This window comes from Heterodontus francisci, chromosome 18 (assembly GCF_036365525.1).
Source record: "Heterodontus francisci isolate sHetFra1 chromosome 18, sHetFra1.hap1, whole genome shotgun sequence".
Classification (NCBI taxonomy): domain Eukaryota; kingdom Metazoa; phylum Chordata; class Chondrichthyes; order Heterodontiformes; family Heterodontidae; genus Heterodontus; species Heterodontus francisci.
In genome coordinates this window covers 77,364,852-77,379,791 of record NC_090388.1, presented here as the reverse complement: position 1 = coordinate 77,379,791, position 14,940 = coordinate 77,364,852, and the positions used below count along the sequence as shown (strand labels likewise).

General features: G+C 45.3%; 1 protein-coding gene across 6 annotated transcripts in view; it reads left to right on the top strand.

The window, feature by feature from the left end:
- The window catches only part of svopl (SVOP-like), a 154,002-nt gene that overhangs the window by 95,369 nt on the left and 43,693 nt on the right, over positions 1–14,940 (top strand). For all 6 annotated transcript variants that reach the window (XM_068051046.1, XM_068051051.1, XM_068051049.1 and 3 more), the window contains 3 exons: positions 2,977–3,040; positions 5,696–5,821; positions 14,036–14,164. In XM_068051046.1, the coding sequence (XP_067907147.1) occupies positions 2,977–3,040; positions 5,696–5,821; positions 14,036–14,164 (319 nt within the window). The remainder of the gene's footprint in view (positions 1–2,976; positions 3,041–5,695; positions 5,822–14,035; positions 14,165–14,940) is intronic.

Below are 14,940 nucleotides of genomic sequence, written 5' to 3'. Positions count from 1 at the left end.
TGGAAATACACAGCCGATGAGTCAGTATCTGTAAAGAGAGGAAAAAATAAACAGGTTCTGATGTTTTGGATCTGTACGCTTCATCAGAACTGGAGGTTGAAGGATAACCATGCAACCTAATGAGGAATTTTAGTAACAGCCACCAGACTTTCATTTCTATAAAAACTTTCATGATCTCAGATCATGCCAAAGCACCTTGCAGCCATGGAATACATTTTGAAGTGTAGTCACTGTTGTGATGTAGGAAATGTGGCAGCTAATTTACGCATAGCAAGCTCCCACAAACAACAGTGTGATAAATGGCCAGATCATCAGTTTTATTGCTATTGGTAGAGAGGTAAATTTTTGGGCAGGACACTGGCGGAGAACTGCTCTGCTGTTGTGCAAAATAGTACCATGGATCTTTTATGTCCACCTGAGAGGACAGCAGGGGCTTCGGTTTATTGCCTCACCAAAAGATGTCATCTTTGACAGTGCAACAGTCACTCAGTGCTACGCTAGGACTGTCAGCCTAGATTTTGTGTATAACTTTGGAGTGGGACTTGAATCACCAGCCTTCTGATTCAGAGGTGCAAGTGCTACACACTGAGCCATGCCATGGATAGGGATATGTTGATGGGTACCAACAGCTGCAGTGCAGCTGCTGCCCAGTGAAGTGGTACCAGGGCCATGAACCATGGTTTGCTTTGCTGTCCTGATGTCAGTGTCAAGTTGCAGTGGTTAGTAGTTTGTCTACCTGTTAATTAGTTAGCAGATACACAGCTCCCAATATGTCACTGCTATTTCCCCGGGGCCTCTTGAGCTACAGCTAATTAGCATGCAAGTTAAGCCCAGAAAGGGTTTTGTTGAACTTATTTCACTTATTTTTTTTTTATTCGTTCATGGGATTTGGGCATTGCTGGCCAGGCCAGCATTTGTTGCCCATCCATAATTGCCCTTGAGAAGGTGGTGGTGAGCTGCCCTCTTGAACCTCTGCAGTCCATTTGGGGTGGGTACACCCACAGTGCTGTTAGGAAGGGAGTTCCAGGATTTTGACCCAGTGGCAATGAAGGAATGGCGATATAGTTCCAAGTCAGGATGGTGTGTGACTTGGAGGGGAACTTGCAGGTGGTGGTGTTCCCATGTGTTTGCTGCCCTTGTCCTTCTAGTTGGTAGAGGTTGCGGGTTTGAAAGGTGCTGTCTAAGGAGCCTTGGTGCGTTGCTGCAGTGCATCTTGTAGATGGTACACACTGCTGCTACTGTGCGTCAGTGGTGGAGGGAGTGAATGTTTGTACATGGGGTGCCAATCAAGCAGCTGCTTTGCCCTGGATGGTGTCGAGCTTCTTGAGTGTTGTTGGAGCTGCACCCATCCAGGCAAGTGGAGAGTATTCCATCACACTCCTGACTTGTGCCTTGTAGATGGTGGACAGGCTTTGGGGAGTCAAGAGGTGAGTTACTCACCTCAGGATTCCAAGCCTCTGACCTGCTCTTGTAGCCATGGTATTTATATGGTTATTCCAGTTCAGTTTCAGGTCAATAGTAGCCCCTAGGATGCTGATAGTGGGGGATTCAGCGATGATAATGCCGTTGAATGCCAAGGGGAGATGATTAGATTTTCTCTTGTTGGAGATGGTCATTGCCTGGCACTTGTGTGGCGCGAATGTTACTTGCCACTTATCAGCCCAAGCCTGGATATTGTCCAGGTCTTGCTGCATATGTACACGGACTGCTTCAGTATCTGAGGAGTCACGAATGGTGCTGAACATTGTGCAATCATCAGCGAACATCCCCACTTCTGACCTTATGATTGAAGGAAGGTCGTTGATGAAGCAGCTGAAGATGGTTAGGGCCTAGGACACTACCCTGAGGAATTCCTGCAGTGATGTCCTGGAGATCAGATGATTGACCTCCAACAAACACAACCATCTTCCTTTGCGCTAGGTATGACTCCAGCCAGCGGAGGGTTTTCCCCCTGATTCCAATTGACCTCAGTTTTGCTAGGGCTCCTTGATGCCATACTCTGTCAAGTGCTGCCTTGATGTCAAGGGCAAGATTGCAGGATGATTACAGAAGTAGGAGGCTATTCTGCAATGAAGGAACAGGAATGGGCTGCTTGGCCTCTCAAACCTAAACCACCATTCAATCAGATCAGGCTGATATATATTTTAACTCTATTTATCTGCCTTTGATTCATTTCCCTTGATAGGTTTTTCTTAGGTAAGCCTATCAGACTTCTTGTTGAAAGCGTCAATACCCTGTCGTCTGCCCATTGCAATAACTCTTAAACAATTCTGCCTGTTCTATCCAGGAGTCCATTGCATGTCGTGTTCAAAAGAAAAAGAAAGTCCTGCATTTACATAGCACCTTTCACAACTCAGGACATCCCAAAGCGTTTCATAACAAACAAAGCACATTCTCTGTGTGAATAAAAACTTGCTGATACCAGCCCAAATTTGCTTTCCAGTGATTTGAACTTGTGTCCCCTTATTCTACTCTAATAATTAGACTTAAAGTAATGTTCCAGATTTACATTTCCTGTACCATTTACTATCATGTTAAAGTCAATGGGCTAGAGGATAGACTGGGTTTGTTGAGGAGAAGGCCTCCGGAATCCATGTATGATCTGTTGATTAATACATGCTAATGGTGTTCTGGAGGGTGTTTAAAAATGCTGGAATTTTCAGATGCTGTTGCATCTTGAGTACTCCAAACCTTGCCATTTTTACATTACTCATATCACTCAGCCCTCCAGATGATGAGTGATGTGGAAAACCATCAATGGAAGATGTCCACATTGTGATACAGAGTCTCTTCATATATCTGTAAAGTTGTTCTTTGCTGCCTCTAAGCCACATTCACTTCACTCTGTTCTCCTTTTATTCCTCTTGTATCTTGAACTAGCACATGCAGAATGGGCCAAATGGCTGCCTCCTGTGCTGTATCATTCTATGATAATTAAATGAAATAGTGACATCAATTTTATCTTCTTCTGTGCAGATTTATTCTCATGACAGAGTTCATGCCCTCCAAATATCGAGGTCGTATTTTGCCTCTGGGACAGGTGAGAATGGAAGAGAAAGAGTGTGTGCTCTGAAAAGCTAAGAAAGTGATCAGAATTTCAACGGTTGGCAAATTAATGGCTTGTACTGTGTTTATCATCTCAACATCGAATGACGGATGTGTTTATCATCTCAACATCGAATGACGGATTTGATGGGCACTCACACTGTCTTGTCTGAGGGGATGTTTCCTTCCATTTTTCAATAGAAAGCCTGTTCAAGAAACAATGGTGTAATTTGGACTGTGGGTGATCAGGAGAGATATATAATGGGAAGCTGAGGCTATAGTGCCTGTTTCACACTATTGCCCAAAGTTCAAATAACCCCCAATACCCAGTTCTGCTCAAGACTATCTCTTGAGTGTATCAATGACCCCCTACATAAAGTGTGTGTGGACATTTTAATTGGGTGGGTGGTAGGTGTCTAGTGGAATCAGCGCAGGACCTGGTGGATTGTCATGGCAGGCCCATGGTTAACCTCTGGTCAGCAATCTGCCAGTGGGAGGCGCATATCCCAATCGACAGCCTGCCGATCTGGAGGTGGGAAATTGGGCAGGGGCAGCAGCTTAAAGGGTAGGTGCAGTTAGTATTAGGATCCAAAGGAGCAGCACCGCGAAATAGAAAACAACATGCTCACAGAGTTTACAGTGGCAACCACATAATGTTTCCGCTGATGGGGTGGATGGGGATTACGAAACCACAAGCAATTTGAGGGAGAAAAGCCTTCTCTGAAAGCTCCATCCGGCTTTCCCTGATGGCAGCTAAGTGACCCTTTTAATTTTGGCTGGAAATGGTCACCTCCTAAGCCTGTACGTCTGGTGATTGGGGGGGGGGGGGAGAAGGGACTGGCAGTAGTTAGGTGGCAGAGACAAAATTGGCATTGGGGTGGTCATCACATCACTTGACTCCCATTTGCTAATATGTTTGAGGATTTCCCCTGTTTCCAATTGGGAATCTGGTTGCCAGGATTCAAGTCCGTCCTAAAAAAAATTATAGGACTGATGTCAACATTGTGGAAAGTTGGTGTAACTATCTGCCGCTTAATTTTGCTTTCACTATTGCTCTGTTTTAAAGCACAAACAGGGCATAGTGAGATGAAAATTGTCCCCGTAGAACCATAGCAGTTTACAGCACTGAAGGAGGCTACTTGGTCCCATCATGCTGACTTTTTAAAAATTGTTTCTGGGATGTGGGCGTCGCTGGCCAGGCCAGCATTTATTGCCCATCCCTAATTGCCCTTGACAAGGTGGTGCTGAGCTGCCTTCTTGAACCGCTGCAGTCCATGTTAGGAAGGGAGTTCCAGGATTTTGACCCAGCGACAGTGAAGGAACAGTGATATAGTTCCAAGTCAGGGTGGTGTGTGACTTGGAGGGGAACTTGCAGGTGGTGGTGTTCCCATGCATCTGCTGCTCTTGTCCTTCTAGGTGGCCGAGGTTGCGGGTTTGGAAGGTGCTGTCAAAGGAGCCTTGGTGCATTGCTGCAGTGCATCTTGTAGATGGTACACACTGCTGCCACTGTGCGTCGGTGGTGGAGGGAGTGAATGTTTGTGGACGGGGTACCAATCAAATGGGCTGCTTTGTCTTGGATGGTGTCGAGCTTCTTCAATGTTGTTGGAACTGCACCCATCCAGGCAAGTGGAGAGTATTCCATCACACTCCTGACTTGTGCCTTGTAGATGGTGGACAGGCATTGGAGAGTCAGGAGGTGAGTTACTTGCCACAGGATTCCTAGCCTCTGACCTGCTCTTGTAGCCACGGTATATGACTACTCCAGTTCAGTTTCTGGTCAATGGTAACCCCCAGGATGTTGATAGTGGGGGATTCAGCGATTGTAATGCCATTGAATGTCAAGGGAAGATGGTTAGATTCTCTCTTGGTGGAGATGGTCATTGCCTGGCACTTGTGTGGCACGAATGTTACTTTTGCTGGAGCAATCCAAAACCTTTGCACTACCCTGAGAATGGTCTGAGGAGAGGATTGTTAGCACTGGAGTGTAGTTGGAGTACGTTAATTGGTTCATATTAATGGTTTGATTTAGTCTTTGCATTACTTTTATTGTAACAGCAAAACAAGTTCAAGTAAATTCCTGTCTGTGCAATTTTAATGGAGTCATGAACCCATTTGTCTAAAACACATTCATCTCGGGGGCTATTGGCTACGCCTTACCCTTTTATCTGTTCCGCCTCACTCTGGATCTGTTTTACTCTTTGTCTTTCTAATGTCCTTCACACACTGACTGATGGATGTCATCCTTCTAAATCTCAATCCTTTTTCAACATGTGACAGATTGTGTTCTCAAGATCTGTTGATTTGACTCATTAAGTGTTTTTTAAAAAATGTTATACTACCTATACATTCTACTTGTATTCTACCCTCCTCTCTGTGTAATGTTACACTATTTGTACACTTGACCTTTACCTATAGTTCTACCCTTTCTTTTTGTTTTATTCAGTCTGACAAAGAGATTTCCTTTCCTTCCTTTTTGCCAAGTCAGATAAAGGAGTTTCAATCAAAATTTTAAATCCTCTTTTCTCTCTCCGGACTTGGCCGGACCTGCTCCTTATTTCACTTTTCTTGTGTTTCTTTTGTTTTCTTGTGCTACCGACCAATCATTATTATTTTTTCTTTTTATAATTATTTTCATCTCTCTCTTTTGTAGATCTTCTGGCTCATGGGTTCCACGATAGAGATCCTGCTGGCCTACCTAATTATTCCCACGCTGGGCTGGCGTTGGCTTGTGCGTATCTCCACCATACCGAGTATCATCCTGCTGGTGGTATTTAAGGTGAGGCAAAGCAATCCCTCCATTTTCAGAACCACAATTTCAGCTGTCAACAAACCTTTGATCCATATGTATTAAATTGACAACAGTAAACAGTATAACCACTGAAGATTATATAGAGAGAGTGCAGATCCGAAATAGAGGATACAGATCATATATGGCGAGTAGGCTGCCATCGTCCTTCCTCGCCCACCTCTTAGTTCTCCTTGCCCTTCTCCCCCGTTCAAGCTGGTGCTCTTCTCACCCACCAGTCCCCACTTTCAAGCTGATGATCTCTTTTTCTCCCACTGCCCCAACTGATACTGACTCTTTCCTTTCCAACCCCTTGCATTTGCATTGAAAGGTGTCAGCCTTGGCACAGCGGTAGTACTCCTGTCTCAGACTTAGAAAGTTGTGGGTTCAATCCCCAATTGAGAGACTTGAACCTATAATCTAGATTTCACTTCCCAGTACAGTACTGAGGGAGTGCTGTATTGTTAGATAAGATGCTAAACCAAGGCCCCATTCATAGTTATGCAGCACAAAAACGGGCCCTTCGGCCCATCATGTCTGTGCCAGCCCTCAAGCACCTATCCATTCTAATCCCATTTTCCAGCACTTGGCCCGTAGCCTTGTATGCGATCACATTTCAAGTGCTCATCTAAATACTTCTTAAATGTTGTGAGGGTTCCTGCCTCTACCACGACTTCAGGCAGTATGTTCCAGATTCTATCCACCCTCTGGGTGAAAAAGATTTTCCTCAAATCCTCTCTAACCCTCCTGCCCCTTACCTTAAATCTATGCCCATTGGTTATTGACCCCTCCACTAAGGGAAAAAGTTTCTTCCTATCTATCCGATCAATGCGCCTCAATCAGGCCCCCCCCCTCAGCCTTCTCTGCTCTGAGGAAAACAACTCTAGCCTTTTCCGTCTCTCTTCATAGCTGAAATGCTCCAGCCCACGCAACATCCTGGTGAATCTCCTCTGCACCCTCTCCAGTGCAATCACATCCTTCCTACAGTGTGGTGCCCAGAACTGTACACAGTACTGCAGCTGTGGCCTAACTAGCATTTTTTACAGCTCCATCATAACCTCCCTGCTCTTATATTTTATGCCTCTGCTAATAAAGGCCAGTATCCCATCTGCCTTCCTAACCACCTTTATCTACCTGTGCTGCTGCCTTCAGTGATCTATGGACAAGTACACCAAGGTCCCTCTGACCCTCTGTACTTCCTTGGGTCCTACCATCCATTGTATATTCCCTTGCCTTGTTAGCCCTCCCAAAATGCATCACCTCACACATTCGCCCACTCAGATCTTTTTTTAAATTAATTCATAGGATGTGGGCCTTGCCAGCAAGGCCAGCATTTATTGCCCATTGCTAAATGTCCTTGAAAAAGTGTTGGTGAGCTGCCACCTTGAACCATGCAGTCCAGGTGTTGTAGGTACACCCACAGTGCTGTTAGGAAGGGAATTCCAGGATTTCGACCCAGCGACAGTGAAGGAGTGGCAAAATATTTCCAAGTCAGGATAGTGTGTGACTAGGAGGGGAACTTGCATGATGTTCCCATGTGTCAGCTGCTCTTGTCCTTCTAGGTGGTAGAGGTTGCAGGTTTGATAGGTGCTGTTGAAGAAAGCTTGGGTGTTGCTGCCATGCATCTTGTAGGTGGTACACACTGCTACCACTGTGCGCTGGCAGTGGAGGGAGTGAATGCTTCAGGTGATAGATGGGGGTGCCAAACAAGCGTGATGCTTTGTTCTTGATGGTGTCAAACATCTTGAGGGTGGTTGGAGCTGCACACATCCAGGAAAATGGACACTGTTCCATCACACTCATGACTTATGCCTTGTCGATAGAGCAATGACTATGGCAATCAGTAGGTGAATCACTTACTGCAGAATACCCAGCCTCTGACCTGCTCTTATAGCCACAGTATTTATGTGGCTGGTCCAGTTAAATTTCTGGTCAATGGTGACCACAGGATGTTGATAGTGGGGGATTCAGCGATGGTAATGCTGTTGAATGTCAAAGAGAGATTCTCTCTTGTTGGAGATGGTCATTGCCTGGCACTTGCCTGGCGTGAATGTTACTTACCATTTATCAGCCCGAGCCTGAATGTTGTCCAGGTCTCGCTGCATGCGGACACAGACTGCTTCAGTATCTGAGGAGTCACGAATGGTGCTGAACATTGTGCAATCATCAGCAAGCATCCCCACTTCTGACCTTATGATGGAAGGAAGGTCTTTGATGAAGCAGCTGAAGATGGTTGGGCCTAGGACACTACCCTGAGGAACTTCTGCAGTGATGTCCTGGACCTGAGATGTTTGACCTCCAGCAACCACAACCATCTTCCTTTGTACGAGGCATGACTCCAACCAGCTGAGAGTCTTCCCCTGATTCCCATTGACTTCAATTTTACCTGGGTCTCTTGAAGCCATAACTTGGCCAAATGGTGCCATAATGTCAAGTACAGTCATTCACACCTCACTTTTGGAATTGAACTTTTTTATCCATGTTTGGACCAAGGCTGTAATGAGGTCTGGAGCTGAGTGGTTCTGGCAAAACCCAAACTGAGCACTGTTGTGCAGGTTATTGGTGAGTAAGTGTGGCTTGATAGCACTGTAAATGATACCGTTCATCACTTTGCTGCTAATTGAGAGTGAGACTGCTGGGGCGGTAATTGGCTGGATTGGATTTGTCCAGCTTTTTGTGGACAGGACATACCATGGCAATTTTCCACTTGTCGGGTCGATGTCAGTGTTATCTCTCTCTCTCTTTTTGACCTCCTTGTCTCGAGAGACAATGGATAAGCACCTAGAGGTGGTCAGTGGTTTGTGGAGAAGCGCCTGGAGTGGCTATCAAGGCCAATTCTAGAGTGACAGACTCTTCCACAGGCGCTGCAGATAAAATTGGTTGTCGGGGCTGTTGCACAGTTGGCTCTCTCCTTTGCACTTCTGTCTTTTTTTCCTGCCAACTGCTAAGTCTCTTCGACTTGCCACTCTTTAGCCCCGCGTTTTACGGCTATCCGCCAGCACTGATGATCACTGGCAACTGACTCCCAGGACTTGTGGTCAATGCCACAGGACTTCATGTCGCATTTGCAGACGTCTTTAAAGTGGAGACATGGACGGCCGGTGGGCCTGATACCAGTGACGATGTGTCTTTGGGAATCCTGCCATCTTCCATGCGGTTCACATGGCCAAGCCATCTCAAGCGCCGCTGGCTCAGTAGGGTGTATAAGCTGGGGATGTTGGCCGCCTTGAGCATTTCTGCCTTGGAGATACGGTCCTGCCACCTGATGCCAAGGATTCTTCGGAGGCAGCGAGGATGGAATGAGTTGAGACGTCGCTCTTGGCTGACATACGTTGTCCAGGCCTCGCTGCCGTAGAGCAAGGTACTGAGGAAACAGGCTTGATACACTCGGACTTTTGTGTTCCGTGTCAGTGCGCCATTTTCCCACACCCTCTTGGCCAGTCTGGACATAGCAGCGGATGCCTTTCCCATGCGCTTGTTGATTTCTGCATCGAGAGATCGGTTACTGGTGATAGTTGAGCCTAGGTAGGTGAACTCTTGAACCACTTCCATAGCGGGGGCCCCGATATTGATGGATGGAGCATTTCTGACATCCTGTCCCACGATGTTTGTTTCCTTGAGGCTGGTGGTTAGGCCAAATTTGTTGCAGGCAGCCACAATCCTGTCGATGAGTCTCTGCAGACACTCTTCTGTGTGGGATGTTAATGCAGCATCGTCAGCAAAGAGGAGTTCCCTGATGAGGACTTCCCATACTTTGGTCTTCGCTCTAAGACGGGCAAGGTTGAACAACCTGCCATCTGATCTTGTGTGGAGGAAAATTCTTTCTTCTGAAGACTTGAACGCATGTGAGAACAGCAGTGAGAAGATCCCAAACAGTGTAGGTGCGAGAACGCAGCCCTGTTTCATGCCACTCAGGATAGGAAAGGGGTCTGATGAGGCATGGAATGACAATATCAGCTTGGCTAGTGGCGTGGCTAGTTCTGGAGCACGTCTTTTTACAGTTGGAATGTTGTTAGGGCCCATTGCCTTTACAGTATCCAGTGCACTCAGCCATTTCTTGATATCATGTGGAGTGAATCAAATTGGCTGGACTGGCTTCTGTGATGGTGGGGTCTTAGGAAGAGGCAGAGATGAATCATCCACTCGACACATCTGGCTGAAGATGGTTGCACATGAATCCCCACTCACATGTGCAGTTGAGTTGAATCTTCTCTCTCTTGGGCAGTCCCCTGGGATCGAGGATGACTTGCTTCTACTCTGGTTTGTTGGGTTTTGAGATGGATGATCAGTCCAATACGTGACCTGCAGACACTTCCGCATGAGGGGCAAGTGGTGCTTGAAGGGTCAGGTAGATGAGTAGTTTGGAGGTTTGTGTGCTCCCTCCAACACCTCGCCTTCAACTCCGCATGTTCCCAACGAAGTCCCTCGAAGGTGTACGATGACTTCCTAATGAGATTTCTCCATCTAGGATGATCACGAGCCAGGGACTTCCACGAGTTGATGGGAATATCCGGTCTGTTCAGGGATGCTTTGAGGACGTCTCTAAAGCCTTTCTGCTGTCCTCCTGGGAGTTTCCTGCTGCAACCAAGCTCTGAGTTGAACAGCTCCTTCCAGAATCTGGTATCATGCTAATGACATGTCCCGTCCAGTGGTTATGGATGATTTGCTCCCCGATGCTGGGCAGGTTGGCTTGGGAAAAGATGTTGCTGTTGGACTGCCTTTCTTGTCACTGGATTTGGAACAATTTGCGGGGGTTCCTCTGGTGGTACTTCTCCATTGCTTTGAGGTGCCTGCTGTCAGTTGTCCAAGTCTCTGAAGCATATAGAAGCACAGGGATCACTGCTGCCCGGTAAACCATGATCTTAGACTCAGATTTGAGATCGTGAACCTCAAATACTCTCTTCCTCAGTCGACCAAAGGCTGAGCTGGCACATTGGAGACGATGATAAAACTCGTCGACTATGTCTGTCTTCGCCAAGAGAAGGCTCCTAAGATATGGAAAATAGTTCACATTTTCCAGGATCTTGCTTTTGATCTTGATCGACAGGGGGTAATGTTGTGCTGCGGGAGCTGGTTGGAAGAGGAACTTCATTTTCCGAGTGTTTAGTCACATGCTTCAGAGAAGGAGTCAACAGTGATCTCAACTCCATCCCTCAATACCTATCCAGCTCAGTCTTGGTGCTACCTAGTCCAGAACAAGGTCAAAAAAGCCATTTAACAGCTGAAGAACAACAAGGCCTTTGGAGCAGACAGAATCCCGACCAAAATCCTGAAGCATGGAGGAGATACACTCCTGGCATGATTACACAACCTCATAACCCTCATCTGGGATGAGGAGTGCTTGCCATGGGACCTCAGGGACACTGTGATCATGACTGTGTTCAAGAAGGGAGACAAAATCGATTGCAGCAACTGCAGAGGAATTTCCCTACTGTCTACCACAGGGAAGATCATTGCAAGGATCCTGCTCAATCGCTGCCTCCCAGTGGCTGAAGAGCTCCTTCCAGAGTCACAGTGCGGTTTTTGCCCATTGAGAGGCACTACAGACATGATCGTCCATGTGTGACAATTCCAGGAAATGCAGGGAACAATGCCAACTGCCGTACATGGCTTTTTTCAACCACACAAAAGCCTTAGACTCTGTCAACCGCGAAGGCTTGTGGAGCATCCTGCTCAAATTTGGCTGCCCTCAGAAGTTTGTCACCATCCTCTGTCTACTCCACAATGAGATACAAGCCATGATCCTCATCAACGGAATGGAACCACCACAAACCCTATCTCAGTCAAAACTGGGGTCAAGTAAGATGGTGTTATCACACCAACTCTTCTCCATTTTACTCGCTGTCATGCTACAAGTCACTGTTGTGGGATGACGTTAAGAAGGGACCACCTTAAGAGAGGGCTGCCTTAAGGGCTATAAGGGAAGGACACTGGAGGAAGTGATGTCGTGTCACACGTGACCAGTTAGTTGTGGATGGAGCCCGACAGAGAAAGACATGTTTAGATGTAGCTCGTGCAGTAACTATTTGTGTATATATATATATGTTCCAGTTAAAATATAATAAAACCCACATTTACTTTGGATATTACTTGTAGTCCTGTGAGTCTTACAATAGATCACACACCAAAGGAACAAGTAATATTGCACTCACCTCCAGCAAACTACCCTCAGGCATGGAGATAGTCTACAGAACAGATGGCAAACTCTTCAACCTATTCCGCCTTCAATTCAAAACTAAAATCACTCCAGCCGCAGTCGTCTAGCTTCAATATGCAGATGATGCCTGTGTGCATGTTCATTCTGAAACTGAGCTCCAGAACATTGTCGACTCCTGAGTTGTATCACTTCCACTAGCAGTAACAGGAAGTAGAACCCCTAAGCTGGTGCTGGGGCAGAGTTCTGTTGGAGTCTAGTTTATGTTGAAATTTGACCAATAAGCATGCGAGTGATCTCCATAGTTGCGAAACTTATTGGGATCCACAACAAGGCACAGCTGGGAGTATAATTCTGGTCTGCTGACTGCCTATCACACCATGCCACACCTAACACATTCCACAGCAAAAGTGAGTATTGACTGCAGTGGCGCAGTGGTTAGCAACACGGCTCCAGCAACCCGGGTTCGTTCTGGGTACTGCCTGTGCGGAGTTTGCAAGTTCTCCCTGTGACTGTGCGGGTTTCCGCCGGGTGCTCCTGTTTCCTCCCATAGCCAAAGACTTGCAGGTTGATAGGTAAATTGGCTATTGTAAATTGTCCCTAGTGTAGGTAGGTGGTAGGAGAATGGTGGGGATGTGGTAGGGAATATGGGATTAATATAGGATTAGTATAAGTGGGTGGTTGGGCCGAAGGGCCTGTTTCAGTGCTGTATCTCTCTATGACTGGGATTTTGACTGCATTGCAACGTGCCTGATTTTGCCCTCACCTCAATCCATACAAGTTCCCTTGACAGCAAGGTTCATTGGATAACAATTGGAAGTAGGAACATCAGCCCAAGGTTGCTGAAGCCAATACAGTACCACTCTTATCATTGCCTTGACTAACAGCTAATGCAACAAAGACCAGTGACCGAACATTGAACCCTAGAGTGCTCAGCATAGTGCTCGTAGCGTTTGGTGAATTTTAATTATAATTTGCTAAAGTCACAGCTAAGACCTTGACAAAAATATTAATTTGTAGAGTAAACCTATTGGCACTTAGATATGATTGGAAAATTTAAACAATTGAAAAACACCTTGCTAAATATTTCGCCACAAAGTTCACATTCCAAAAAGGGTATAGCCAGTGAATTGTTTGAAACATCGCAAAAATCTCCAGTCATTGCTGAAAAAGCAGGAATTCACCAAAGAAATCCCAATTATGCCCCAGTTTAAGGAACAAAGAATGAGTGTTTTCAGTCTGGGTGTGGAATTTCCTTGATGTTTTGCTGGAAATGTAATAAGATAATCAGTTGTAACAGTAGAAGGGAATGATGCAAACTGAATAAAACGTACTTTATATTTCAGGTGTGTTCAATTGCTTATTAGCAAAGACTGCTGCAAGTAAAACCAATTTGTACAGTACCAAATATTTTTGCAATTGCTCAACAGTGGTCAATGTTTTTGTGTAAATGTTTGTGTAATGTAGTTACATGACTTTGAGTAGGAATTAATCAGCAGCGTCCTGGTAGTGGAATGGAGAATTGCTGACTCTGGTTGAGTCTTTATTAACTTATGTTACATAGGAGTCCTGTCCTGATCCGTGGTTTCAATGCGGGCTACATCCATAACTCTTTCATTTCTGCCTGACTATTTCTGATCTTGGCAAATCATACCACTACCTTCATAATTGATGAATAACAATGACTTCATCTTATAACTTGATTCTAAGTAAGCACATTTCTTGAAGTACCTCTATCTCCCACCCCATAAGAGATTGTGACCAAATATTTTCTCAAGTGACTTGCTCCCCCTCCAGAGTTGCTAAAAAATATTGGTCACATTTTCAGTTGGTCATGAGAACTATTTGACTGTTCTGTCCTTCTTAATGGGTCCATGCTTGCCCCAATTCATCCCCTTATTCACTCATTCATCCCTGTACTCACTCCTCTCCATCTAATCATCCATCCATTCACCCAGCCGTCTATCCATTCACCCACCCATCTATCACACATCCACTATGTTGAACTTCTATCTTTTAACTTCTAACTATATCTTCTCTCTTTTTTTCAGTGTATTCCAGAATCGGCACGTTACGATGTCTCTGAGGGGAACACACGGGTCGCCATGCAGACCCTGAATTACATTGCAAAGATGAATCGCTCCTGCCTCCCTCAGGGGTCTTTGATGGAGACCCAAACAGTAAGTTCAAAAAATACCCTCATATTTGTAGCAAGTACATTCCCTGGGAGTTGGAGAAGACTTACATCAATATAGTACTAGAATCATTTGTTAAAATAAGATCTTTGTGGAATTGCTTTTTAGAATGCATTCAAGATTAGCAGATTTCTAAGCCAAAAAGGAAAGAGGCAATGCTTGGTTTAGTTCTGGGAAATAAAGCAGTCACCAATTGATGTGAAAGTAGGAAAACAATTGGAAAAAGGTAACTACAAAATAGGTTCAATCAAAGAACAGTAAAAAGTCAAAGATAAGGTTAGAAAAAGGCAAAGTTCAGCTAGATAATATGGGATCAGGCCCACATAGACTGGGCAGAAATGTTAGCCAGCAATGAAACATCTGAAAATATCAAAGGGTTAGCTGGTCTTGAATTGCTCCAGCACTGATATAGTCATAGTCCAAATGGCCTCCCTCAATGATTTAACTTTTATAATTTTGCTAAAGCCAGCAGGTTGATGGGTTAACGGAAACCCTGGTGAGATATGTTTCTTAAGACTCTAGTTTGTTGTATCCTCAATTCCTAAAGGCTGTTTATGAAGAGCTGTTAACATTGCTGCATTATTGACTGCAAACATTATAAACGTTATTTTACAACTAGATTTCCTTCAATCTACTGCAATCAGATGTTAACAAGGCTTACATTTACCAATTTAATGAGAAAATTCTGATCAAGACTAATTTGACACACCTTCTCTAGTTGGCTTGGGGGAGCTACATTTAGTTTCTGTGCCCCTGGGCTC